The sequence below is a fragment of the Thalassophryne amazonica genome, chromosome 2 (genome assembly GCF_902500255.1).
Source record: "Thalassophryne amazonica chromosome 2, fThaAma1.1, whole genome shotgun sequence".
Classification (NCBI taxonomy): Eukaryota; Metazoa; Chordata; class Actinopteri; order Batrachoidiformes; family Batrachoididae; genus Thalassophryne; species Thalassophryne amazonica.
The window spans coordinates 33,817,378-33,845,295 of record NC_047104.1 but is presented as its reverse complement, the minus strand read 5'-3'; the positions used below and the strand labels follow the sequence as shown (position 1 = coordinate 33,845,295).

The window sequence follows — 27,918 nt, the reverse complement described above, 5'->3', positions numbered from 1 at the left end:
TATTTCATGCAATAAAATGCAAATTAAATAGTAAAAAAAAAAAATCATCATACAATGTGATAATCTGAATTTTTTTTTTTTCTTTTCTGTCTCACAGTTGAAGTGTACCATACGATAAAAAATTACAGACCTCCCCATTCTTTGTAGGTGGGAAAACTTGCAAAATTGATAGTGAATCAAAAACATATTAGACTCACTGTAGATATTAGGCCATAGAAGACTCCATTTAATTTTGGAGGTAATCCGGACCTGGGGCCTGGATCAAGATTTCACTTTGTATACGCTTTGAAGGATTACATAAAAAACTACTTCACAGATTCTCACCACAATTGCACCACAGATAGACATGAGGCCATGGAAGACTCCAATCAATTTTTGAGATGATCCAGATCCAGATTCTGGATCAAGATTTCACTCTACATAGGCTTTGAAGGATTACTTCAAATCTGCATCACGGATTCTCACCAAAATTGCATCACAGGTTGATATTAGGACATGGAAGACTCCACAAAATTTTGAAGGTGATCTGGATCTGGATCAAGATTTCACTTTATATAGGCTTTGAAGGATTACGTCAAAACTACTTCATAGATTCTCACCAAAATTGTACCACAGAGAGACATTAGGCCATGGAAGACTCCAATCAATTTTGGAGGTGATCCAGATCCAGATTCTGGACAAGATTTCACTCTACATAGGCTTTGAAGGATTACTTAAAATCTGCTTCACGGATTCTCACCAAATTTGCACCACAGATGGATATTAGGACATGGAAGACTCCACAAAATTTTGAAAGTGATCTGGACATCAGAAATCTGTGATTGCTCTTCTTATGGAAAAATATATCTGCATGGTGTTGATATGGTACTGTGTTGTGTTGATAAGCCAAGAGTACACTATATCATCGTGTTGTAAGTGGCTGGCTTAAAATATTGGCAAACCAATGCTCAGGTGCCTTAAGAGAAGTGTAGCCCAGGGTTGTGCTGAAAAAAAAAATATATATATATCTATCTATCTATCTATCTATCTATCTCCACACCAAGGTCACCACCTGTCAAACTGTCTTCGCCACAACCTTCTTAAAGTCTGTTACAACAATGAAGCAAACAGGCAGGAAATACTTTGATTCATCAACTGCATGAAACCACGATTATACAGCATCAGCAGCAACAATGGTGGAGTTTAATCAAAACACCTGCAGGACCTGCTGGCTTACAAGAGTCTGCATGGCTAAATTCCAGCAACGGTCAGCAGAAAGGTAAAAGCATTTCAAAGCTCATCTCGCTGAGGACCGTGTGACCCCTAACAACTGATGGCAGAGGTAGACTAGAGAAAGGAGGAAAGTAGGTGACAGCAACAATGACACAGAGGAAATATACTCCAAATTGCTGTGAGCGCAGGCGGAACACGCTGTCCATCCATCAAACTCTTCCTCTTCCACAGAGAGGTTGTTCTGACACGGACAGTTTCAATCCACTGAGACAAGGATGAACAATCATGTCCCATGGTCAATTAGTGAATTGAACTAACAAAAATAAATTAATAAAAAAAAAAAAAAAAAAAAAAACTTGGTTTTGAATTTATTCAACCTATATTCATAAGTAAAATTTACTGAGGCCAGTTGTCTTTAGAATTTAAGTTTTATTCTGTACAGGCTCTCATTCCAGCACCACTCAGTGATTATACTGATTAGCACATCTTCATTATTGGAGTTATAAATCACAATTAAAATCAGGATTCTCAAACCACCAGCCCAGGGACCTCATGTACAATGGCTCCATATGCACAAAAATGTGGCATACATCCTTCTCCACTCTCACATTCAGATGTATCAAAAGTGAAATGCCAGTGTGCGGTGCAAATGTGCGGTGCACCACGCCAAGTCCATGGGTGGTGTATGCACGTTTCTGCAGCTATTGGTCCACGGGTGACGTGTCTGTTAAATGTGTAAAACCAGAAGACCCATTACAAAATGTATTGAGAGATGTGACCAGGGCCACTTAGCAATTCCTGACAAGCATTAATGTAACTAGCAATGTCTGCCAGCCTCTGTGGCCACCAAAACCATTGACAGATTACAAAAACGACCTTCTTAATACATGGATGGCAAGAAATCTGACTACCCACCTGGCCTCTCTAGCACTGAGTCGTTTTGCTTTTCATTGATACTTAAGATTATTGTGGTCCATCTGTCCACACTAGCCATTCTTAGTGTGGAGACAATTTCTTGGACAGATAGGAACGCAGATGTAATTTCTTATACAAGAGACTGATATGGGAGAGGATGGCCCTGATACCAATATCTGATGTGTCCATCTCAACCACAAACTGTCGGCCGGGATCTGGAAGGAGTAGTACAGGGGCCCAAGAAATGAGTTGGCGAGTACAAGAAACTGCTGGACGTCTTTACAGGTGTGGGGCACAGACCAATCTGCCGCAGCAGCAGCTTTATTCGTATGTCCCCCTCAGTTAACACAAACCCCAGGAAGGATACTGTGGGTTTGTCAAACTTACATTTCTCCACATGGACGTACAAGTGGTTCTGGAGTAACCGAAGATGTACTGTACAGACATGTTGTTAGTGAGTTTTCTGATCAGGGGAATAAATCAAATTGTCATTGAGATAAACAACAACAACAAAAAACAAAAACAAACTTGTTCAGATGTTCTCAGGTGTTCTTGTAGGACATGATTAACAAGATTTTGGAACAACACGGGTGCATTGATTCGGCCAAATAGAATGACTAAATACTCATAGTGTCCAGTGGGCGTGTTAAATGTTGTTTTCCATTTGTGTCCCTCCCTTATTCTGACTAAATGATTGGCAGATCCAATTCCACAGATACAATTTCATGAACACCTTGGCGCCTTCAAAATACTTGATTGCATTAGCCATGGGATGGAGGGGTATCGATTCTTAACCATGATGTCATTGTTTCGGTGTAGGCTCTCTGTTGTCCAGGTGGTTTCTATAGTAGAGAAGCTTGAATCTTCGACTGGACTGGGCTGCTTGACGCGAGGACGTTTCGCTTCAAATCGCAGAAGCTTCCTCAGCTAAAATCCTTGCTCTGGTAGTCTGACTTCTGTCTGACCCTTGTCGAGAAGAACATGATGTCATTGAGTCCTCTGTAATCAATATAGGGAGGTAGTGTCTTATACTTCTTCTCCATGAAGAAGAACCCTGCACTGGCTGGAGATGAGGATAGACAGATCAGTCTGGTGGTGACAGATTCTTTAATATAGTCTCTCAAAGCCTGATGTTCCGGTGCAGATAAGGAATACAGTTTGCCCCTAGGGGAACTGGAACCAGGGATCAGGCTGATGGCACAGTCATAGCTTTGGTGTGGCAGTAACAGCTTGGTGGTGTATTTACTAAAGAACCAAGCACGATCATGGTAACATGCTGGGACACCAGTGAGGTCTGTAGCAGTGGTAACTGGTGGGTCCGGGTGCTTTTTGAGAGGCTGACAGTGATCAGCTGAGGTGTGCTGGAATACCTGCTGCAGAGCAGCAAACAATGGCAGAGGAGCTGACAACAGACTGTCTGCCAGGTCCATTTGGCAGTAGCCCAAGCGGACACTCACCCAGTAAGGTGACATATTATGAATGCTAACTTCATGTTGTCGGATGGAAACATTGATGACATGAGTTCAAAATGTAGTTCACATTGAGTAATAAATGGACTGACGTCACCAGACTCCCCAGAAAAAAAAAAAAAAAAATCTCAGACGGGAGAGCTGATTGATTACACATTAATGAGTCAAAAACAGGAGCCGGTTGTGGTGACGAGGTACACGGAAGTGGGAAGGTGGTGGTTTTGGCAGGTGTTGCCAATGAAGCCTGATTATCCAGTCACAGTTGTCCAACCTGTGACCTCAGAGAGAACATGGAGTCTTGACATTTAGCTAACTCACTAAAACTGGCACATAGTGTGGAGATCTTGTCCTCTTGCCAAGCCAGTTGTTGACTGTACCTGCACACTGTCAAGCTATAAGGGTCTCTGTCAGCTGTGTATATAATTGGCCACATCATTCTATCAGGTTTTGTAACCAGAAATGGCTTGACATAAGTGCTGAACACAGACACTGGAGTTTGATGTTCAAAAGGTTTTACTGAGTAAACTTGCAGAGATTGGTACACAAAAAGGCAGCCCAAAATCAGCAACAGTGGCAAAAAACATCAAGCAAAGGTGAGGTCGAGAAAACAGGGTGGTAATTCAAAAACACAGCAGGGCAATGAAAAAAAGGACTCAGAAAGAAGGCTGGAAGTGAAGGCGTTAAAGCACAATGATCTTGTGGGGCTGAGTGAGAGAAGAGAGGCTAAAATACAGAGAGTAAAGAGCAGGTGATGAGAAACAGGTGTGAAGGAAAGATCCAGAGCAGGGCATGGAAAGTAGAAGGGAACCAAGCACCCAAATGACAGAAAAGAAAAAGTAGTGGCAAAAAACCCCAAGCAGAAAAATAAAAGCAAAAATATCACAGAACCTCATCAAAAATACCAATCCTGACACTCACATATTGCTATAAAGTAGCCATCACATGAGGAATTTGTTCGTGTTAACCCTCTGGGGCTGACGCCGTCGTATACGACAGCTGAGACCAAGCTTTACTAAATTAGAAATAATTTTTTAATGATATGAGATAGAAACTTTTTTTTTTTTTTTTTGCTGAAAAGTTAACTCCGTGGACTTTCGAGCAACCGTCCACCATTTTTGTACTCCTCATAGAAGCTGTGTGATGATGTGAGCAATGTGAGGGTCCAATCGGAATTGGTTCACCGTCACATGGTTTTCCAAAATCCAATCGTAGGGCAGATTCACCTCACGTGACACACCAAAGATTGTTTTTAGGAGTGATGTGTTACTAGTTGGTCCGTTTGAATAGCTCCCTGGCTGCTTCAATGTGCCCTGCGCCATTACACACAGCAAAAGTGAAAGTGAGTAGACGGAGAGCCTCTCATACAATCTCACGTGATCAAACAGTGTGTGCGTATCAGGATTGCTCATTTTCCTGTGAATGTTACTGGATAAGCCTGTGGCAAGCTCTCTCGCTCTGGCGTAAAGCACTGTTTACCATATCAATGGAGCGAGGGGGGAGGGACTGCTCCTCAAACTGAATGAGCCTCGAAGTGTGAATGTTGCTTTCAGAGGAGGAGAGAACACACAGTCAACTTCATAGTAGAAGTTTGTGATGTGACCTTTGTGTAATAGCAGACAGAATTTGCTTTGAGATGAAGACAAACACAATGCATAGACCATTTTGTGTAAATTGTTCAAAATGTGCATTTGTGTTTATTGCTTGAACCTTTTTGTTGTACAGTCTTCCACACAAGAGCCCAAATTAACATTATAAAGTGTCAAAACAGTTATTTATTATAGTTTGCTGTGTGTTTTGAATAAATGTGTGTGTAAAATTATTTTCTGCTTTACTTCTACCTTTCTTATTTCTGATTGTAAACCTGTATTACACTTATAAAACACAACTATAGCATATATATTTTGCAAGTACAGGTTGTCCTGAAAGAAGAGACATAAAACTTGATTGTGGGATGCAGGGAGAGCTGTTAATAGCAATAAAAAAAACATTTATGCCAGGTGAGTGAACTGTCCAAAAAATGCCCTCGGACCCCAGAGGGTTAATCGGAAACATTTTCATTCCATCAATGTTCAAATCATATATGATGTGCAAATGCATTGGGATGGGTTGAGAACAGGCTGGCACGGTGTTCAGAATGAAAACCAGCACAGGCACATTTGGGCATGCATGCATTCAAATATGTTTTTGTTGTTATTACAGTTGTATGCAAAGGTTTGGGCACCCCTGATACATTTTCATGATTTTCCTTTATAAAGCATTGGTTGTCTGGATCAGAAATTTCAGTTAAATATATCATATAGCAGACAAACAGTGATATTTGAGAAGTGAAATGAAGTTTATAGGATTTATAGAAAGTGTGCAATAATTCTTGAAACAAAATTAGGCAGGTGCATAAACCTGGGCACCCCAACAGAAAAAAAAAAAAAATACATCAATATTTAGGAGATCCTTCTTTTGCAAAAATAAAAGTCTCCAAACACTTCCTATAGCTTCCAATGATAGTCTGGAATTTAGTTGAAGGTATTTTGAACCATTCTTCTTTACAAAACATCTAAGGTTTGTTGGTTTCTGAGAACGGACAGCCCGCTTAAAATCACACCACAGATTTTCAATAAAATTCAGGTCTGGGGAGTGAGAAGGCCATTCCAGAATGTTGTACTTGTTAGTAGATTTTGAGCAGTGTTTAGGGTCGTTGTCTTGTTGAAAGATCCAGCCCCGGTGCAACTTCAATTTTGTCACTGATTCATGAACATTGTTCTCAAGAATCTGCTGATATTGACTGGAATCCATGTGATCCTCAACTTTAATAAGATTCCTAGTACCTGCACTGGCCACACAGCCACACAGCATGATGGAACCACCTCCAAATTTTACTGTAGGTAGCAAGTGTTTTTCTTAGAATGCTGTGTTCTTTTTCAGCCATGCATACTGCCCCTTGTTATGTCCAAATAACTCAATTTAAGTTTAATCAGTCCACAGCACCTTATTGCCAAATGAAGCTGGCTCATCCAAATTTGCTTTAGCATACCTCAAGTGACTCTGTTTGTGGCATGTACGCATAAAACGCTTCCTCTGCATTTCAGCATCTCCTTGTGCAAAGTGTGCTGTATAGGTGAACAATACATAGAGACACTATCTGCAGTAAGATCATGTTGTAGGTCTTTGAGCAGGTCTGTGGGATGACTATGACTGTTCTCACCATCCTTCGCTTCAGCTTATCTGAGATTTTTCTTGGCCTGCCACTTCGGGCCTTAGCTAGTACTGTGCCTGCAGTCTTCCATTTCCTCACTATGTTCCTCACAGTAGAAATTGACAGCTAAAATCTCTGAGACAGCTTTTTGTATCCTTCCCCTAAACCATGATGTTGAACAATCTTTGTTTTCAGGTCATTTGAGAGTTGTTTAGTTGCTCCCATGTTGCCACTCATTAGAAGAGATACAAAGAGGGGAAACATTTGCAAATGCCCACCTTAAACACCCTTTCTCATGATTGGATTCACCTATGTAAGGAGGTCAAGGGTCAGTGAGCTTACCAAACCAATTTTGTGTTTCAGTAATTAGTGCTACATGTATTCAAATCAATAAAATGACAAGGGTGCCCAAATTTATGCACCTGCCCAATTTTGTTTAAATAATTATTGAACACTTTCTGTAAATACTAGAAACTTCATATAACTTCTCAAATATCAGTGTGTTCATCTGCTGTATGATATATTTAACTGAAATTTCTGATCCAGACAACCAATGATTTACAAAGGAAAATAATGAAAATTATCAGGGGTGCCCAAACGTTTGCATACAACTGTATATGTTTTTGTTGTTCTTTCTTCATGGTGAAACTGGAGCTTCAGAGATTCTTATCAGGCCTGTGTTTGTCTCCCAGTGCGTGCACTTTTGTTTTTTTACACTCGCGTGCGTGTGTGCGTGCCAGCCAGCCATTTGGTATGCTTATCAGTGTTTCCACAGTTACTTAGAAAAGTTACTTTATTAGTTACAGTTACATTTTACAGTTACTTCAATACCAGTTGCAGCAGCTGCTGAATGTAACTAATAAAGTAACTAATGATCTAACTTGGTTATTTTTAAGATTGAGTGCTCAGCAAAGTAACTATTAGTTACTTTACTGATTACTCTATCTTAAGAGTAACCAAGTTAGGTTACTAGTTACCTTATGAGTTTCATTACTTATTAGTTTCAAGTTGTCGGCAGCTGCTAATAAAGTAACAGCATAAAGCTGCTAATGAAGTAACTGTATAAAGCTGCTAATGAAGTAACTGTATAAAGTAACTAATAAAATAACTTGTCAAAGTAACTATGGCAACACTGATGATTATATATTTTGGGTCAAGGATGAACACTGTCAAAAATGGAATGTTGACTGGACAAATATTTTTTTGGAGAAACTACAAATATTAGCTAACAACACTGATCAATGGACATTGATATTTACATTGTGATGCCAGGCCAGGGATGCTAAAGCATCTAAAGCGTGTGTGTGCGCACATGATTTTATTTAGTGTAATACACTTATTCACTGTAATTGTATAATACGAGCTAAGCGCTGTGCAGTGGAGCGAAGCTCACTCTATGGTAGATGAAGGCACAAACCGGAAATGGTACAAAAAATCTGCCCGGTGAGGAAAAAGCCACAAACTGGACAACATTATTGTAAAAAGCCACAAACCAATGGTAGACGAAGCGGCAAACCGTAAATGACATGGTGAGATGCTGAAGACCTTCACTCATTCATGTCCGCAACATATACATATTATACTTTTAAATACATTAAAAATACATGGATGAAACAAGAAAGTGAAAACATTTATTTGCATGGTGGTCCATTTAAATATCAGATGTCAATACAGAATTAATTATAACATAAAATATTAATAATACCGAACCCCATGGGTTCTGACATTTTGAATATGGGCGCTGCCATGTTGAATGGTCACATGTGCCATCCGCTTTATCTGCCATGAGGACCCAGTGACGGCGACGTCACTTCCGGTTTGTTTCAGTGTCAGATCGTGGAATGTCACTTCCGGTTTGTTTCTGTGCCTCATCCACCTTAAGGACTTGTAGAATCGAAGGCCACATGATGTGATCTAAAATAGCATGGGGGAAGAACTGATTCGACAATGGCATAAAAAAAGGTCATTGAACGTCATTTCCGGTTTGCTTCTGCGTCAGCTTAGTGTCTGCCTCATCTACCTAAAGCACCCCTAGAAGCGTCACTGCTGCTTTGACATTAACAATCAAACACAAACTTTAAATCGGAGTCCAAAAATAATTCTGACAATGAAGTCCGCCATGCCGTGCATTAAATCGTCATCCGTCACCAAAACAAACTCCGCCATGTTTGTTTTAAAGCTAAGCGCCACCTGGCTTGTTTGAGTGCACTCACACAAGTGGGACGGTGCTTGTGCGGGCGTGTACTACCAAAAAATAAAAAATACTGGGTACTTCCTCAGTGCAGCGAAAAAAATCACATCAGACAGCTTACAGCACAGTGGATTTGTCTCGTGTGTGTGCACACGTGCGGGTGTGTGCACAGAGTGCAATGGTACCAAACGTATGGAACCAAATTTGCACTCTAAATGGAACCTAATTGCACTCTAAATGCAATGCAACACAAATGGGATGAATAATCCATGTCACGTGACATACAAAGCACCAATCAAATGACAAGGATCCACTCAGCTGTTATATCAGTGCATGTAAACCGGGTCATTGTCAGCCGGGGCGTATCATGTGACCACCTAACAAAATTTCAGATCTTGTAACCAAAAAAAAAGAGCACTGATGTGTCTCTTGTTCTCATTCTAACCTTAATTCTAGGTTCTAAAGTCAATGAGAACAGCCTGTTGTTTAGATATTTGTAGGACTGTGCATGGAATATCGATGTTAACTTTTCATTATCACATGAATATCTTCATGACAATAGGTTGAATTTGAATTCTTTTTTTTTTTTTATTTAACCAGGTTAGTCCCACTGAGATCAAGACCTCTTTTGCAAGGGATATCTGGACAGTTATAAAGTTTCCAATTCACCTAACCTGCATGTCTTAAAAGTGGGAGGAAACCCATGCAAACATGGGGAGAATATGCAAACTCCACACACAAAGACCAAAGGTGGGAATCAAACCCATGACCTTCTTGCTGTGAGGCAACAGTGCTAACCACTAAGTCCCCGCGCTGAATAATTTATCTATCAAAGTGATCAAGCCAATACTAGGCCGAATGCCATAGAAGAGATTACTGTTGTAGGATGCTTTGCACACAAGTGTGCTTTGTTGAGTTTGCGATGCCAGTTGTAAGTGATAAATAATTTCCTGTAATTTTAATCAGTGACAGTAAAATGTACATCTGCAGATCAAATTCACTGTAACTTTGTCTTTCCATGTTTTGTGAATATTGCTTCCTCTAAACAGATGGATATTTACAAGTTCTGGTTATGAATTACAAAAATCAGTGATGACAGAACTCTTATTAAGGAGACAGGACAAATAGGACAGTAAATAGGACTTTCATTCATTTCTTTTTCTGCTGCGTGCCCAGATCGTAGTAGTAGACTGAGCAGCTCATCTTCCCAACACACTTCCCTATCCTTGTCCAACTCCTGTAACTATTCCTAGGGGATCATGAGGCATACTCAAACCAGCAGGGAAAACTCATCCTTCCAGTCTGTCCTGGTCCTTCCCCAGTGCCTCCTCCCAGTTGGTCGTGCCTGGAAAACCTCTCTAGGGAGAAGCCCAGGTGGCATCAACTGGCTTTTCTGATGCAAAGAAGCTGTGTATCTACTCCGCTGGGTGGAGTGAGCCACAGCTTCTTCGCATCGTTAAAAGCCAGTTGACTGAAAGAATTACTCCACTTATTTCCTCCCAAAGGACGAATCTCATTTCTGCTGCTTTTATCCAGAACCTTATTCTTTCAGTCATTACCTAAAGTTCATAACCATAGCTAAGGATAGGACCCTAAATCGATGGGTAAATTGAGAGCCTTCCTTCCAGCTCAGCTCCTTCTTCACCACATCGGTCCTGTACAGCATTCTTAAAACATCAACACCACTCCAATCTGTCTGACGACCTCATGCTCCAACTTACCCCACTCCTGAACAAGACCCCGAGATACTTAAACTACTCCACCTGGGGCAGTAACTCTCCTCTGACCCAAAGAGGACAGTCCACCATTTTTTCCAACAGAGAACCATGGTCTCAGATTTGGAGGCACTGATTTTCATCCCAGTTGCTTCACACTTGGCCTCAAACATGCTCAGTGCACATTGAAGTCTCTCTGATGAAGCCAACAGAGCATTATCCAAAAAAAAAACAAAACATAGATGCAGCTCTGATGTCACACAACTGGATACCCTCTGAACAGTAAGTACAAATGAAAAAGCCTTACCTCTTCTGCGTAGGCATCACAAAGTTTGTTTCCTGAGAGCAGTTTGTTTTTCAAGCTCTTGTTCTGAAACAGAGAAGAACAAGTGGGTGATGGGCTTGTTTTAATCCAGTTTTCTGACAGTGGCTTGCCTTAAAATATCTTCTGTTAAAAAAAAAAAAAAAAAAAAGTGAGTCTGTGCACTCCATGTACTCTGACAGGAAGTGTTCACTGATTTCAGTGAAGAGTGATGAAGAATCTGCCTCAAAAGTGTCTTTGGTGTCAAGTGTGTTCCTCAGGTGTCAGAGCTCCACTGAACCTCATCAAATCAACTATCATCAGTGAGCCTGAAGAGTCATTCGATTGGCATCCACAGGAGAGATTCCAAAATAAAAGCTTTGCATGGTGCCACTTAAGGTTCTTTCTGAACAATCTGAAGGTAAATATTGTAAAAAGTAAATATAAAGTAAATAATGTCGTAAGTACAGTACACTGTAGCAACTGAAATGATTTGTGTGAAAGAGTTTGCACAATCTTCGTGTCCAAGAAAAGACTGGATTAATCAAAGGCATAGAACAGATGAGTTAAAACCATTGTCAAAAGCAGTTCTCACCCTGCTCATCACCTGACCTGACCTCCTGCCTCAGGTGGGTGCTATCGGTCATGAAAATCTCAGACCACCAGACCCAACAACAGTTTCTTTTCCAAGGCCAATTACATTCTAAATCAACATACAAAATGAAAAACGGTCCTGAATAACTTTTTCCCCATTTTTTTTCCAATGCTACTGTGATGTGTGCAATAATAATTGCATGGTACTGTGCATTTTCTGGTGCCAACGATGGTACGAGGGGCAACTGAGATGTTTTGAGCCTAACCCAGGAAAAATAAGGCATAGTTCTTCATCTTTTGCATTCTGAGAAAGTTTTCATAAATTTAGCAGTTAAAATGATGCAAATGATCAATTGTACAACTACATTCTGGTCACACTGACAAATTCTTACCATTCTAAGACAGCCAAAACTGAAGACCAGGTCTGTTATTTATCATTATCAAACTGCGTGTAGAAAATATTCAAAATGTTGTCATATGAAGAAACTTCAGCAAGTACAAAACAAAGCTGAAGCTCATGCTCTTACATGGTCATTTGCATTCAGAAACACCCTCCATTAACTATTTATTGTAACAAAACATCCATTTGTTGCTTGTGCTCCTCACCAGAATAATGAGAGTGAGAGTGAAGACAGTCAGCTGTTGTGAAATGGACAGCAAGGTGCTTATGTGTGGTCACGGCAATGAGACAAATAAAATAAATGTACCACTAAGTGGCAATAACCCATCCACCAGTAGCTTTGAACTCAACCTTACAAAAATAACTACTAACAGTAAAAATACTGGGCCTCACTATAACATGAGCACTGTTAATGACCTACCGTAGCCAAAAGAAAATGTCCGACTACGACATCTGATATTTTTTTCATACTCCATAAAGAGTTACCAAATCATGATCTTTTAAGCAAATGGGACATATAAGACAACAAATGAAAGCGGTATTTATGTAGAGTCAACTACATTTTGAATTATGTGCACAACTTTCTTGTTCAAATCAGAGGGTTTGCCTTCGTACAAACCCACGTTGGAGGCTGTAATGACATACTCTTGACCTACTTCACGCGTGGCCTCTTCTGCTTCTCACAGGCATTCTTTGACAGTTTTCTATTCCGTAATAGGGTGGTTAATGATAGTGTAGTAATCCAGTGTTGTCCTATGTCATGGTGAGGCCCAGTATTTTTATTGTTACCAATATTTTTTTGTAATCTCCACATCCTAAGATTTCTAATGCTATCAAATTTATAGGGTTTTTTTTGTGTGTGTGTGTGTGTGTGTGTGTGTGTGTGTGTGTGTGTGTGTGTGTGTGTGTGGGTGGGTGGGGGGTTTACACACGGACCATGCTGGCCTACATTCAATCACGGTGTTATTTTGTTTCTAATGTAGACATCAAAATCACCTATGGGCATAATTTTAAGAAGTGTTGGAAAGCTTTCCGACATGTTGACCACAAGAAAGAGCATAAAACCTTTCAAACAACCGAACAGCTACATAATTATTTATGGTTAGAGTCATCCCAGAATACTGTGTGCTTCTTTGAGGTCATCGTGGTACTGTCTTTAACAAGATTAAAAACTCTGCTCATGAAATTTAAGACCCAAAAATAACGTGGGCCCATTTTCTAAAGAAAATCGTGGCAGGAAAACTATGTGCTTCATGCCTTTTTTTTTATTCAAATTTCTACACATAATACCCCATAATGACAGTGTGAAGAGTTTTTTAAAGATTTTTGCAAATTTAGAAACAAACAAACACACAAAAAACTACATGTGGTACTTCACCTCATGTGGTTCTAAGGTTTTTTTAATTTTATTTTTAATGAATTGATTTCCAGAGAAGCACCGGAGAAGCTTCAGTATTGAGAATTGACTATGAGTAGTGACCCCACTTCTTTGCATTGAAAGGATCCAGCTGAGGTGGAGGTCCACTTAAATACAGCAATCAGACACACACACCTGACAGTGGACAATTGTTAGTCCTTGACTGTCCAAACACAGTAGGTGTTGTGTAGCTGGAATGTCCAGAATGACAGATCACCATGGCTGCTTCTGTCGGAAGCCACACCTCCTGTGAGTGGAGCGCACACACCCACGTGTCAGTGTGTGCGTTTGCAAAGTCACACTTGTGGGGAACCTAAACAAATTTCACAGCAGTACAACAGTGATTGTCTGCAGTCTGTTATTGTGCCAAGAGTGCGACTGGCCACACATTTTCTAAGTGCAATGTGAGCGGTGTTAGATGTTCATGCGTCACCTGAAATTTGGCCGGCACCTGCTGCGAGAGGATGCGATGGGTTCGCAAAGTGCACACTTTGTCTTTCAGCCGCTTGTGTGTGCAAATAGTTGTAGCATCAGGTGTACGAGGCGTTGGCGACAGGGACAACATTACACAGTTTGCACACGATTCCTGCGTCATGCGCACTAAGTGTGCACTTCATCCAAACTTCGTACCATGTGTGAAGGGGCCCTTCATTTAACTTTACAGTTACAGCAGAAGAAAAGTCATAGAGCGGTGTCAGATCAGTTTCATTCAAGAGTCAAAGCTGTAAAGCCATTAAATGTGTCATTATAAATCCTCTGCTCCCTTTGGTGACCCTACAAATTCTTAGCATCATATATCTGGGTGTGCACAGGCAGCTTTAATGCATCATTTCCATGAATAGGCTTGTTGCATTCCAGTGCTGTCTGGTGAGGGACAGAGACAAAATTAAGGGGTCTAAGCCCCTCAGGGCTGGGAGCAGTGCTTTTCCCAGTCCTAGCATGGCTGGAACCCCAGTGTTTTGAACATGAAATTAAGGCATAATCAAAAATCTATACAAGATAAACACCAATGGTTCCAGGAGCAGAGAGAATGGTGATAATAATGATGATGATATATAATAATAATAATAATAATAATAATAATAATAATAATAATAATAATAATAATGGCATTTTGACACTGTACATATATGAATACATACAACAAAATTTGTCCTCTACGCTTCCTTGAGCTGAAACATGAGGAACCGATAACCAATCAGAATTTGCCTTTGTATCACTTCACACATTTTTACCAATAGGCAATGAGAAAACTCATAACCTTCAGATTTTGAAGGTTATGATGATGGTGATGATGGTCATAATAATGACGATGATGGTGATTGTGATGAAGGTTATGATGATTATGGCGCTATTGATGATACTGATGATAATGGTGCTTTTAATGTTGATGAAGATGGTGATTATGAAATTGATAATGGTTGCAGTTCTGTTGTTATGTTAAGGTTCAACAAATAACTCTGTTATCTGAATAATATTCTGAAAAATATTTATACAAATATTGATAATGCACTGTTACAAAAATGCTCTGAATAACACTTCAGATTGCACCGGACTGCACCACCATTTCACTTCAATTTTTACAAAATTTCACCGGGGTGAGGGGGGGCACACCCCTGGACACCACTAGGTGAGCGTGCCATTGCATTGCTCTGAATTCAAAATTTGAATAATATTGAACAATGCAGTGTTTCAGACAGACCAGATGGCCATCGACTTTGAGACTTGACTTGGACTTGTGACAGAAGATTTTAGACGTGACATTAGCTTCCTCCTCAGAGACTTTATACTTGACTTGAACTTAAGAACAAAGACTTGAGTCTTGACTTGGAATTGCAAAAATGACTTTTGAACATCTTTGCTGTGGGATGAGCTGCCTGGTCTACTGCCACCATGACTTGGATGCGGCAGAAATTGAATGAATGAATGAATCAGAAGATTTAAAGAATGTCAGAATGAAACAAATTCATAGCAACCCTAAACTGATTATGAAGATTGCATCTTGATCAATTCCTAGATGAGATAGAAAATCTACATCCTCGGTCGATCCAGAGGCACCTGTTTGTGGGTTTGTTTAATGTGGGAATGTCACTGCGACAGACACATGGTCCTGATAAATCCTTAGCCTGAGGCAGTGGTTGAGAAGTACCAGATGATCGGTTTCTGAGGACTTGCTGTAGCCTTCATCCGCTTTCACAGCCATTGGTTCCAATCTATGACCTCCTGCACCCGATCTGTCATTGAAGACTTCTTGTTTCACCAAAGCTGTGTTAGCCATCTCATGTTAAGGCTTTCTGATGGTTCATGGTTACCATAGCATTCACGAGGTACATAAGGTCCCCACTGTATTTCAAGCCAACATGCAATCCCTTACTTGATCCATTGCCAAGGTGTCAGGACCTGGATAACGGGTTGGATTTTGATACAATGAAACAAAAAATGGAGGTGGATCTGAGTCACAGCTAAAATATTTAACTTTTTCATGATGCAAATATGACCATTCTACCAACCATTAGCCAAATTTGCCCATTCATTTTTGAGTTATAATGTTCACATACAAAGTGATCAAACCATCCTCTGCTGATTTCTGGATTTATATTTAACATGAAATAATTTGTATGGGAACAAACTCAACAGGAAAAGGACATGAAAAACTTTTTCAACTTGATATGGATTTGTACGCTAACAACGGTAAAATCAAACATAGGTGTAATGAATCTGTGATTCGGTTTACACATCACATCACATGTAAAGTGTAGCTGCATAAGTAGAGGAACAATATGGGGTCGCGTCCCAGGTATTCCCTCCTTGTCTGAAATGTTGCTTTAAGAGAAGAGGTTGCACACAGGACTTATTCAAATGAAGAGGTGTGTTCATTTTGAATTGGTGGAGCCTAAATCTATATTGAGGAACAACTCTGCTGAGACATTGTATAATGCTTAAATAATGCCAAAGCTGCAAAAACATAAAGGTAATTGGTTACTCCCTGTGTTTTTTGACTAAGCTTGCAAAACTTGTGTTTTATCGAAAGAAACAAATGTAATTACATTCAACTTCATCATAACAGCCAGCAGCAATGTGTGAGACCTTTTCATTGACTCAGCAACACATTTAAAATTCTTAATGAGTTTATCAATGAGCTAATTACCTTTAGTCCCTTCTTCAAAACACTCTCACAAACCCTTCCAGCAGAACACAAGAGCAACACATAATCAATCACAAAATCTAACTGATGAAAACTATCTTCAGTGACCAAGAAACAGATCAAGCACGGTCCTGCAGAAGCAATGGACCTCACTTCACATTGTCAGAATAAACACTACATAGCAGAACCTCCAGATGTCAACACGTTGGGTCCACATCCACCCACCATACTACTACAAACCACCTTGAGTTCTGGATGGTGCCCACCCACACAGAGAAGAGGGTAATCACTACCTCTCAAAAATAACTATGTATCCTCACTCCCAACAACCCACATTTTTATACTTGGTCAGTTCCACTATTCATCATGATGTGATGAGTTGGATACTCCCATTGTGCCATTTCGCCACAGGTGAGGAGATATGATTTTGATAGCTGCATCATTTCTCTCTGACACTGCATGGAACTATGTGCTTCACTTCTATGTCATCAGGGTACATTCATCTATGTTTTTGTTGTGGTTATGGTCATGGTTAGGGTTAGCATTTTCGCAATTTCACACCACAGGGGTACTCAAGTTGTCACATGTGGGCATTTGGTCAAAATGAGCTGTGGGCATCTAAATGTGATGACCTGGGCATGACACTAAATGGTAAATGGACTGCATTTATATAGCACTTTTCCATCTATCTATTAGAAGCTCAAAGCGCTTTACAATGATGCCTTGCAATCATCCATTCACACACCAATGTCAGGGTGCTGCCATGCAAGGCGCTCACTGTACACCGAGAGCAACTTGCAAGATGGGGAGTTGAACCAAAGATCCTCTGGTCTCAAGCCCACTGCTTAACCACTAGACCATCACCTCCCCACCCTCCACTAGGTTTAAAGTAACTACCTATCTTCTACAGTCAAGTGAAATATTGGTGTCCCCTCGACCAGCCGCTGGGGTCTTCAGCAGTGATGCAGCCATGTGCTGGATTATGTACAGAAAAAAAACGCACCACATGTCAAAGACATCTTAGTTGTCGTTCCTTCACTACGCAAGGGAGTCTCGTCATCTGAGGAGAAACGGTCACTGCTCATTTGATATGAAGTGATTCCAGCAGTACCCAAGGATCCTGTAAAGAGACAGTGTACCAAAAGCATCTCTCATCATCTATGGTGGAAATTTGGTGAGAATCCGTGAAATAGTTTTGGCACAATCCTTCAAAGCCAATATAAAGTGAAATCTTATCCAGAATCCAGATTTGGATCCAAATCACCTCCAAAATTCAGTGGAGTGTTCCATGCCCTAATATCTATCTGTGGTGCAAATGTGGTGAGAATAAGTAAAGCAATTTTGAAGTAGACCTTCAAAGCCCATATAAAGGGAAATCTTGATCCAGAATCTGGATTTGAATCACCTCCAAAATTTAATGGAGTCTCCCATGGCCTAATATGTATCTGTGTTGAAAAGTTTGTCAAAATCCGTGCAGTAGTTTCAACGTAATCCTGCTAACAGCAATCCTTCAATGCCTATATGAATTGAAACTTGATCCAGAATCTGGATTTGGATCCAGATCACCTCCAAATTTTAATGAAGTCTTCCTTGGGCTATCTGTGGTGAAGATTTTGTCAAAATCCATGCAGTAGTTTGATGCAATCTTGCTAACAGACAGACAGACAAATAAATGCAAATGATTTTATTCCGTCCTTGGCGGAAGTAACAAGAAAACAGTTTCTTGTGCCTGGATGCTTTCAGATTTAAACTAAGGAAATAAATAAATATATATATATATATATAGTGTTCAGAATAATAGTAGTGCTATGTGACTAAAAAGATTAATCCAGGTTTTGAGTATATTTCTTATTGTTACATGGGAAACAAGGTACCAGTAGATTCAGTAGATTCTCACAAATCCAACAAGACCAAGCATTCATGATACGCACACTCTTAAGGCTATGAAATTGGGCTATTAGTAAAAAAAAGTAGAAAAGGGGGTGTTCACAATAATAGTAGTGTGGCATTCAGTCAGTGAGTTTGTCAATTTTGTGGAACAAACGGGTGTAAATCAGGTGTCCCCTATGTAAGGATGAAGCCAACACCTGTTGAACATGCTTTTTTCTTTTTGAAAGCCTGAGGAAAATGGGATGTTCAAGACATTGTTCAGAAGAACAGAATAGTTTGATTAAAAAGTTGATTGGAGAGGGGAAAACTTATATGCAGGTGCAAAAAATTATAGGTTGTTCATCTACAATGATCTCCAATGCTTTAAAATGGACAAAAAAAAAACAGAGATGCGTGGAAGAAAATGGAAAACAACCATCAAAATGGATAGAAGAATAACCTGAATGGCAAAGGCTCACCCATTGATCAGCTCCAGGATGATCAAAGACAGTCTGGAGTTACCTGTAAGTGCTGTGACAGTTAGAAGACGCCTGTGTGAAGCTAATTTATTTGCAAGAATCCCCTGCAAAGTCCCTCTGTTAAATAAAAGACATGTGCAGAAGAGGTTACAATTTGCCAAAGAACACATCAACTGGCCTAAAGAGAAATGGAGGAATATTTTGTGGACTGATGAGAGTAAAATCGTTATTTTTGGGTCCATGGGCCGCAGACAACCCCCAAACTCTGAATTCAAGCCACAGTTCACAGTGAAGACAGTGAAGCATGGTGGTGCAAGCATCATGATATGGGCATGTTTCTCCTACTATGGTGTTGGGCCTATATATCGCATACCAGGTATCATGGATCACTTTGGATATGTCAGAATACTTGAAGAGGTCATGTTGCCTTATGCTGAAGAGGACATGCCCTTGAAATGGGTGTTTCAACAAGACACTGACCCCAAGCACACTAGTAAATGAGCAAAATCTTGGTTCCAAACCAACAAAATTAATGCCTCGCATATGTGAAGAAATCATGAAAAACTGTGGTTATACAACTAAATACGTGTTTAGTGATTCACAGGATTGCTAAAACAGCAGTTTGAACATAATAGTTTTGAGTTTGTAGCGTCAACAGCAGATGCTACTATTATTGTGAACACCCCCTTTTCTACTTTTTTTTACTAATAGCCCAATTTTATAGCCTTAAGAGTGTGCATATCATGAATGCTTGGTCTTGTTGGATTTGTGACAATCTAGTGAATCTACTGGTACCTTGTTTCCCATGTAACAATAAGAAATATCTCAAAACTGGGATTAATCTTTTTTAGTCACATTGTTATGTGTCGGACGCAGCTCGGAGAACCGACCAGCGTTTGAAGGACCCAGTATGAAATAAGCAGAGCACGGTACAAAGGCTAACTGAATTTAATACATAACAGTGATACAAAAAACAACAAAAGAAAGTGCGGTCTGGCGTGGTGCGCTCCCAGCAGCGCTAACGGTCCGGAGCCAGAAGCTGTTCGGACCCAAGGACCCCGCCGACACCCCCCAGGTGGCCGCAACAAACCGAGTCTGTGAAAGAAGGAACCATTATGTGAGTCCACACTCTACACACAGAGAGAACACTTAAAGGTGTACAAACAGCAAACACTTCCTGGCTTGATTACTAATCAGCTTCCCAACCTGCAGGCATGGAACATCCAGTTCACAAAACTCCACTGCAGTGGAAGCCGATACATGACTAACATACAGCTCAATATAATAAAGGTGTGAGGGACACCACATTTACTGACTGTATAAATGTTAGTCACAAAATCTAACGTACCTCAGGAAGTGTGCTGACGAGCGTGAGACCTCACCCCCTCCTCTTTCACAGACCGTGCATCAAACCCTGGACGTTCTCTGCATCCACTGATGATGAGATGGCTCCCGAGACGACGATCTCACCCGTCTGGTCACAAGGTCGAGTCTCTGGCAAATACACACTGTATACTCCAGTCTTAAATGCCACCATGTTCCAATCCATATAGATGCACCTCAGCTGTGAGTCCTGACGAGCCGCAGGTGATCAGGGTGAGGTCCTGATAACCTCAGCAACACAGCCACTCAGTCCCAAATGCAAGCCACCTGGAAGGAGAAACAAAGGACAGAAACAAAAAGGCAGCCAGGCCCCCCCAGCCATATAACACACATAGCACTACTATTATTCTGAACACTACTGAACACTACAAATGGCATGAAATTCATCCTTCGTGCGTTAACTGGCTTCAGTCGTGCTATGTGTGAAGGGACCCTTAATTTTGCTGCAAACCGTGAAAAAAAATCCCACAAAAAGTGAGCACGTCTCGCAAAATGTAAATCACAAACGTGAATTATTATTCATGAGATTTTTTTTTCCTTTCAGTTTAAGAAGTTTTCTTGATTGCAAAGCCTATTTTTTTTTTTTGGGGGGGGGGGGGGGGTGTCACTACCAAAAGTTCTGTATCAATGCAATCTTAATTTCCATGAGCTATACATGCACATTTGGCTTATGTTCTAACTGCAGATATCACCGAACAGCTGTACATTCATATTACCTGTACACTCCTGTTTATAGTTATTATCGTATGTATATTTTTAAATGTTTTCATGTAAAAAAGGGTATCATTTGCAAAATATTATAATTTTCTTGTTGTGTGGGCCGCTGAAGAGGAGGTACTGCTGGCCCACTACCAAAGGGCGCCCTGCCTGAAGTGCAGGCTTCAGGCACGAGAGGGCACTGCCGCCTCACAGGTACAGCCGGGGTGACAGCTGTCACTCATCAACTATGACAGCTGTCACCAATCACCAGGTCATCACCCACACACACAAAAGCCGGACGACATCTCCACCTCATCGCCGAGATATCGTCTACCTCTAAGGTAAAACTCTCAGCCGTTTTTGGTGCCAAACACTTATTCTGAATACTTTGCAGGCGTACCTGATACCTATCCGCAGCTGGAGGCTGGGGTTGTGGATCGTGAAGGAGACGACGTTCTTCTCTCCTCACACCAAACCGGATAAGTAGTCAGGCGCTGCACGTTTGTTGTTTCTGTGTTAAAGGTGGAGGTGTTGTTCCCACCTGGAAAGAAGAACTTGCTGACTGTTTACTGGGTGTGTTTTCACACACTCATTACATCTGTTCTTCTGCTTCCTGCCAGCAGTACCAGATCCGACAGTTGGAGACGGTGACCACCTGGGGACTCAGGACTTGGCGGCTCCAGTATCCTTCGGGTTCGGTGGCAGTGGAAATCGTGTGGGATCCGGTTCTACTCGGGACAGACGTCTCCTATCCTCGAGCCTACCCACACATCACCTTGTATATTTTGATTGTGATCCAAATTCTATGTTTGTCTGTATTCTCGTTGTGCACATTTCAGAACAGTAAAGTGTTGTATTTTTGGGTCATCTATTGTCCGTTCATTTACGCCCCCTGTTGTGGGTCCGTGTCACTACAATTTCCCAACATTTCTCTCACTAATTTATGCTATAATTTATACTTTTTATATGGTGGTTGTATCCATATTTTGCAACATATTGGTGGGCTTAAATTCAATATGTGATATATCATTGCAAGCTATAGCTTCACAAAATATCATTACTTTTTCATAAAATATAATTGTTTTTATGTTCAAATGTGCAATCATTCATACAATGAATATTTCTAAATTGTTAAATCTAACATGGTAAAAATTCATCTTGGGCTTTGACTGCAAATACATTTGAGCAGAAATGCATTATCATGTATTAATTATATATTCTTGGGTAATAGGCTAAAGTGTGCATATGTTTTTTTACAGTCAAATAGAAAAAAATTGTAAAATGTGATTGACTGAAAATTATCATCAAATGTCACTTATTACATGACAGCTAATATACGCTTGGCAGTCATAAATAACACAACTTAGTGAGTGACATGCTTAATATAATTAATAAATATAATGCCTCAAACCACTGAAAAAAATAGTGTATTTAAATAATATAACTGTCCATTTGGCTTTTAATTGAACATTATCATGAGGTACAGTCAAAAGACCTATGGATTGTTGCATGTACAGCTAATGTATGTTTTAGAAAAAACACACTCAATACATTACATGTTCACCTGTATAACTGTTATTATTTATGTTATTATTATCATCATTATCATCCAATTCTGGTGGTCGCGGGGGTCATGGGAGGAAAAACTGGGAGTCTGGACGGAGGTGCAAATTGGGCAGTTTGTAAGTGGCTATGGGGCACTGTGATTGGACACAAACTGTGGATTTTCCCATAAGATATTCCTGGATGAATTAAATTCTTCAGAGGAGGGGCACAGAGCCCCCAAACTGACATTCACCCGGCTGGGTGTGAGCCCTCAGTGCCCCTGAGGGCTCACAGGGTTCCTGAGGATGCTGTGGAAGGGAAAGCTGGGAGTTTGGAGAAGGTGGGGGGAATCATTCGATTTGATGACAGTGCCCTGTGATTAGGGGAGTGCAAAATAATTGTCATGACGATGCATCGCGATACTAATTTTCGCGATCTACTGCATCAATTCTTGATGCCAAGTATCGATTATTAATTTAAAAAATGAATAAATAAAATTGTATGAATGGTTGGCGAACATCAGCCAAAAACAACTGGAATACAACTTCCAGTCCAGTAGATGTTGCCGTGGAGGTGTTGACGCCCGCTGCCTTCGTGCCAACAGCATTTCCAGCCGCGGGATACTGCGATGAGTCTCTTAACAACATGGAAGAAACAGAGAAAATCCGTCCGCCTCCGTCAAATTTTAAATCTGATGTTTGGGCGCATTTTGGCTTCAAAAACAAAGAAGGTAAACAAGAAATCGACATGACAAGCGCACTTTGCAGACACTGTAACATGGCAATGAAATACTGTGGGAACACAACAAACTTAAAGGCACACATGCGGAGGCACCATCCAGAAAAACAGCAAGAGCAGCCAGCACCGCAACCAATGATAAGACAAACAACCTTTGATTACAAACTAGCCCCTTTATCTACACGTGCCAAGAAAATCACAGAGTCAATTGCTGAGTTTATTTGCCAGGATTTATGGCCGTACAATGTGGTAGAGAACAGTGGGTTCAAAAAAAGATAAGCACACTCGAGCCTCGCTATGTGATCCCGAGCCGAAAACAATTCACAGAAGTAATGGTCCCACAGATGTATGAAGAGGTAAAGCTACAAGTTAAAAAATCCCTTGCCTCCGCAGAAAGTGTTGCCCTAACATGCGATGGGTGGACTTCGCGAGCCACGGAGTCATACCTCACCATAACAGGCACCACATTGACGAGGGCTGGGAATTGGTTTCCCATGTATTGCAAACCAGGGCTTTGTTTGAGTCCAACACCGGCACCAACATTGCCCAGGTGCTGAGAGCGGCACTGGAAGAATGGGAGTTATCTAACAAAGACCCTGGAATAGTAAAGGACAACGCATTGAATATGACCATCGCTGCACAGCTGGCCGAAATGCCACGTTTCAGGTGTTTTGCTCACACACTGAATTTGGCATCCCAGCATGCCCTGAAACTCCCCACTGTCACTAGATTGCTAGGGAGAGTAAGACGGGTGACAACTTTTTTCAGATGCAGCACTGTTGCGTCCCACGTACTGCGTGAGAAGCAAACTTTGCTGAACCTCCCTCGCCACAAATTGATTACCGATGTCGCCACTCGCTGAAACAGAGCGCACGACATGCTGGAGCGCTTTTTAGAGCTACAGCGTGCCATCCATGCTGCGCTCCTGTCTGCCGAAATACGCAAGTCTGAGAAGGAAATCTGCACACTCACTGAGTCTGACATAACTGCTGAGGAAGTTGTCACCATGAAACCTATGAAAGTAGCTACACTCGCAATATCAGAGAAGGCCAGTCCAACGCTATCTATTGTAGCGCCACTCCATTCCCAACTCATGCATGAGCTCCAAGACAATCCGAGTGATTCCACCTTGACAAGGGAACTTAAAACCACAATGTGCCAGGATCTTATCAAGAGATACTTAAACGAAAAGGAGGCTCTGTATAAAGCCTCGGCTCTTGATCCCCATTTTAAGGCCTTACCTTTCCTTTCCGAGGACAAGAGGGAAGATGTCTATAATGGAGTAACTGCAGAAGCTGCCAGGACCAAGTGGGCATTACAGGTAACATTAACAGCAATACAGTTAAAATTTATTTTAAAAATATAAAATATAAATTCATATCTTCACAGTTTAAAAAGCATAAATAAGTAATACATAAATATTTATAACTAAATTCATGAATAAATATATCCATCGTAGGTAAATGCAGTTGTCATTGGAAATGTTACTGTGCAAGATAAAAATCATTCACCATTCTGAAGATTGTGTTGATTTACTGTTTTCCAGCAAAGCACAAGTGGACTTCAGGCAGAATCAATGGAGGATGCAGCCAAAACCCTGACCAAGAAGACATGTCTGCTATATGTTCATCAAAAACATCCAAACACTGTTCTCTAGCTGACCTACTTGGACAGACATATGCAGCAGGTTAGTTTAAAAATATGTTACCATAACATGCTGAAAGAAATATTCTGAGTGTCTTGTTTCCTAATTTGAGGATGCTCCACAAACTATACATGCATGTCGTGTGGGCCGCCAGAAGAGGAGGTACTGCTGGCCCACCACCAGAGGGCGCCCTGCCTGAAGTGCGGGCTTCAGGCACGAGAGGGCGCTGCCGCCACGGACACAGCCGTGAGTGACAGCTGTCACTCATTATTTCCTGACAGCTGTCACTCATTCTTCATCATCTCACTCCATAAAACCCAGACGTCATCTCCACCTCATTGCCGAGATATCGTACTTCTATGGAGGTAACTTTCTCTGCCTGTATTGATTAATTGTGTTGCAGCTGTCTTACCAGAGGACCGGCGTGGGTCGCGACTGTTTCGTCCTACGTCCCGTCAGATAAGTGGTTACACAGACGCTGCACGAGTGTGTATTAGAGGTGGAGGTGGCATTCCCACCGTTGTTGTTACGGGGTGTACACACACCCACACTTGACTGTTTTTGCTCCTCACCAGCAGTACCAGATCCGACAGTCGGGGACGGTGATTACCTGGGAATTCGGGACTTGGCGGCTCCAGTATTCACCAGGTTCGGTAGCGGCGGAAATCGTGTGGTTCCGACTCTTCTCAGGACAGACGTCTTCTATCCTCGAGCCTGCCCACACGTCACCTTTGTGGATTGACTGTTATCAAATTCTGAGATTGTCTGTATATTCGTTGTGCACCTTCACAACATTAAATTTTTACTTTTTGGCTCATCTATTGGCCGTTCATTTGCGCCCCCTGTTGTGGGTCCGTGTCACTACACTTTCACAACACATGCATATGGCATTTAAATATAAAGTAATGTAACAAATAATATTATGATGACGATGATGATAATTTAATGTACTGAGTAATATATACTCAACAAAAATATAAACGCAACACTTTTGGTTTTGCTCCCATTTTGTATGAGATGAACTCAAAGATCTAAAACTTTTTCCACATACACAATATCACCATTTCCCTCAAATATTGTTCACAAACCAGTCTAAATCTGTGATAGTGAGCACTTCTCCTTTGCTGAGATAATCCATCCCACCTCACAGGTGTGCCATATCAAGATGCTGATTAGACACCATGATTAGTGCACAGGTGTGCCTTAGACTGCCCACAATAAAAGGCCACTCTGAAAGGTGCAATTTTGTTTAATTGGGGGGGGATACCAGTCAGTATCTGGTGGGACCACCATTTGCCTCATGCAGTGCAACACATCTCCTTGGCATCATCCGTGAAGAGAACACCTCTCCAACGTGCCAAACGCCAGCGAAATGTGAGCATTTGCCCACTCAAGTCGGTTACGACGACGAACTGGAGTCAGGTCGAGACCCCGATGAGGACGACGAGCATGCAGATGAGCTTCCCTGAGACGGTTTCTGACAGTTTGTGCAGAAATTCTTTGGTTATGCAAACCGATTGTTTCAGCAGCTGTACAAGTGGCTGGTCTCAGACGTCTTGGAGGTGAACATGCTGGATGTGGAGGTCCTGGGCTGGTGTGGTTACATGTGGTCTGCGGTTGTGAGGCTGGTTGGATGTACTGCCAAATTCTCTGAAACAACTTTGGAGACGGCTTATGGTAGAGACATGAACATTCAATACACGATCAACAGCTCTGGTTGACATTCCTGCTGTCAGCATGCCAACTGCACGCTCCCTCAAATCTTGCGACATCTGTGGCATTGTGCTGTGTGATAAAATTGCACCTTTCAGAGTGGCCTTTTATTGTGGGCAGTCTAAGGCACACCTGTGCACTAATCATGGTGTCTAATCAGCATCTTGGTATGGCACACCTGTGAGGTGGGATGGATTATCTCAGCAAAGGAGAAGTGCTCACTATCACAGATTTAGACTGGTTTGTGAACAAATTTTGAGAGAAATGGTGATATTGTGTATGTGGAAAAAGATTTAGATCTTTGAGTTCATCTCATACAAAATGGGAGCAAAACCAAAAGTGTTGCGTTTATATTTTTGTTGAGTATAGTATATATATTTTTTTATTTTGATTATTGCCTTGTCCTCCCATACTGCAGGTGCTGCAAAGAAACTGAAAACTGCTGAGGACCAGGCAAAAGACGAGATAGCAAGATACAAGGAGGTAGCACCCCTGGCACTTGGTGATAATCCACTTGACTGGTGGAAAGAACATGAGAGCCAGTATCCTTTCCTTTCACGAGTAGCAAAAAAACACCTGTGTATTCCAGGTACTAGTGTCCCCTCGAAGAGAGTTTTCTCTACCGCTGGGGACATAATCACTGCCAAAAGGAGTGTAATTTCCCCTGATCACCTGGACCAGCTTCTATTCCTCAACAAAAACTTAAAAAAGCACTAGGAATACCATTGTATCTGTTGTCTATATATTACTAGTTCATATTACCACTTGTTCATTTGTTTTTTGAGTGGACACTGGACATATGCAATTGATGCATTTCGATGCAGTGTATATTTACAGTCTTTAATTATTTTTTTTGAAATTTTTTATACTTTTATAAATCCTATGAAAAATGTGAAATGTGAAATGAATTGCCCTTTTAGCAATCAATAAAGTTGTCTGAATCTGAATCAATTGCATAACTTGCTACTGGTGCATCATTGAGACAGATTCTATATATTCTATATTTCTAGTTATATATACAATATTTCTTCAAACTCAAAGGATCTAGAGGAGGTGGTACATTCAGTCAAGCCTCCGTTGCTAGCCAGTGGAGACCAGCAGAGGGGAATAGAGCATTAATGGTGTAGTAGTGGAGGTGGCACAGCAGCAGTTGAGCTCAACTCTTGCTGGTGTTTTAGCATGAACGTCAATAATTTTAAGCATGTTGAAAAGTTTTGATGACCACAGCGAACATAAGTGTTGCCCAACTGATGTCAATTTACCTCCTGTCGGGTATGTCAGACCTTGGAGCTAGTAAA

The 27,918-nt window shown here is 41.0% G+C and overlaps 1 protein-coding gene across 1 annotated transcript in view; it reads right to left on the bottom strand.

Moving 5' to 3' along the window:
- Positions 1–27,918, bottom strand: part of luzp2 (leucine zipper protein 2) — a 712,019-nt gene that overhangs the window by 165,925 nt on the left and 518,176 nt on the right. The window contains exon 6 of the mRNA XM_034184813.1: positions 11,000–11,062. Within this exon, the coding sequence (XP_034040704.1) occupies positions 11,000–11,062 (63 nt within the window). The remainder of the gene's footprint in view (positions 1–10,999; positions 11,063–27,918) is intronic.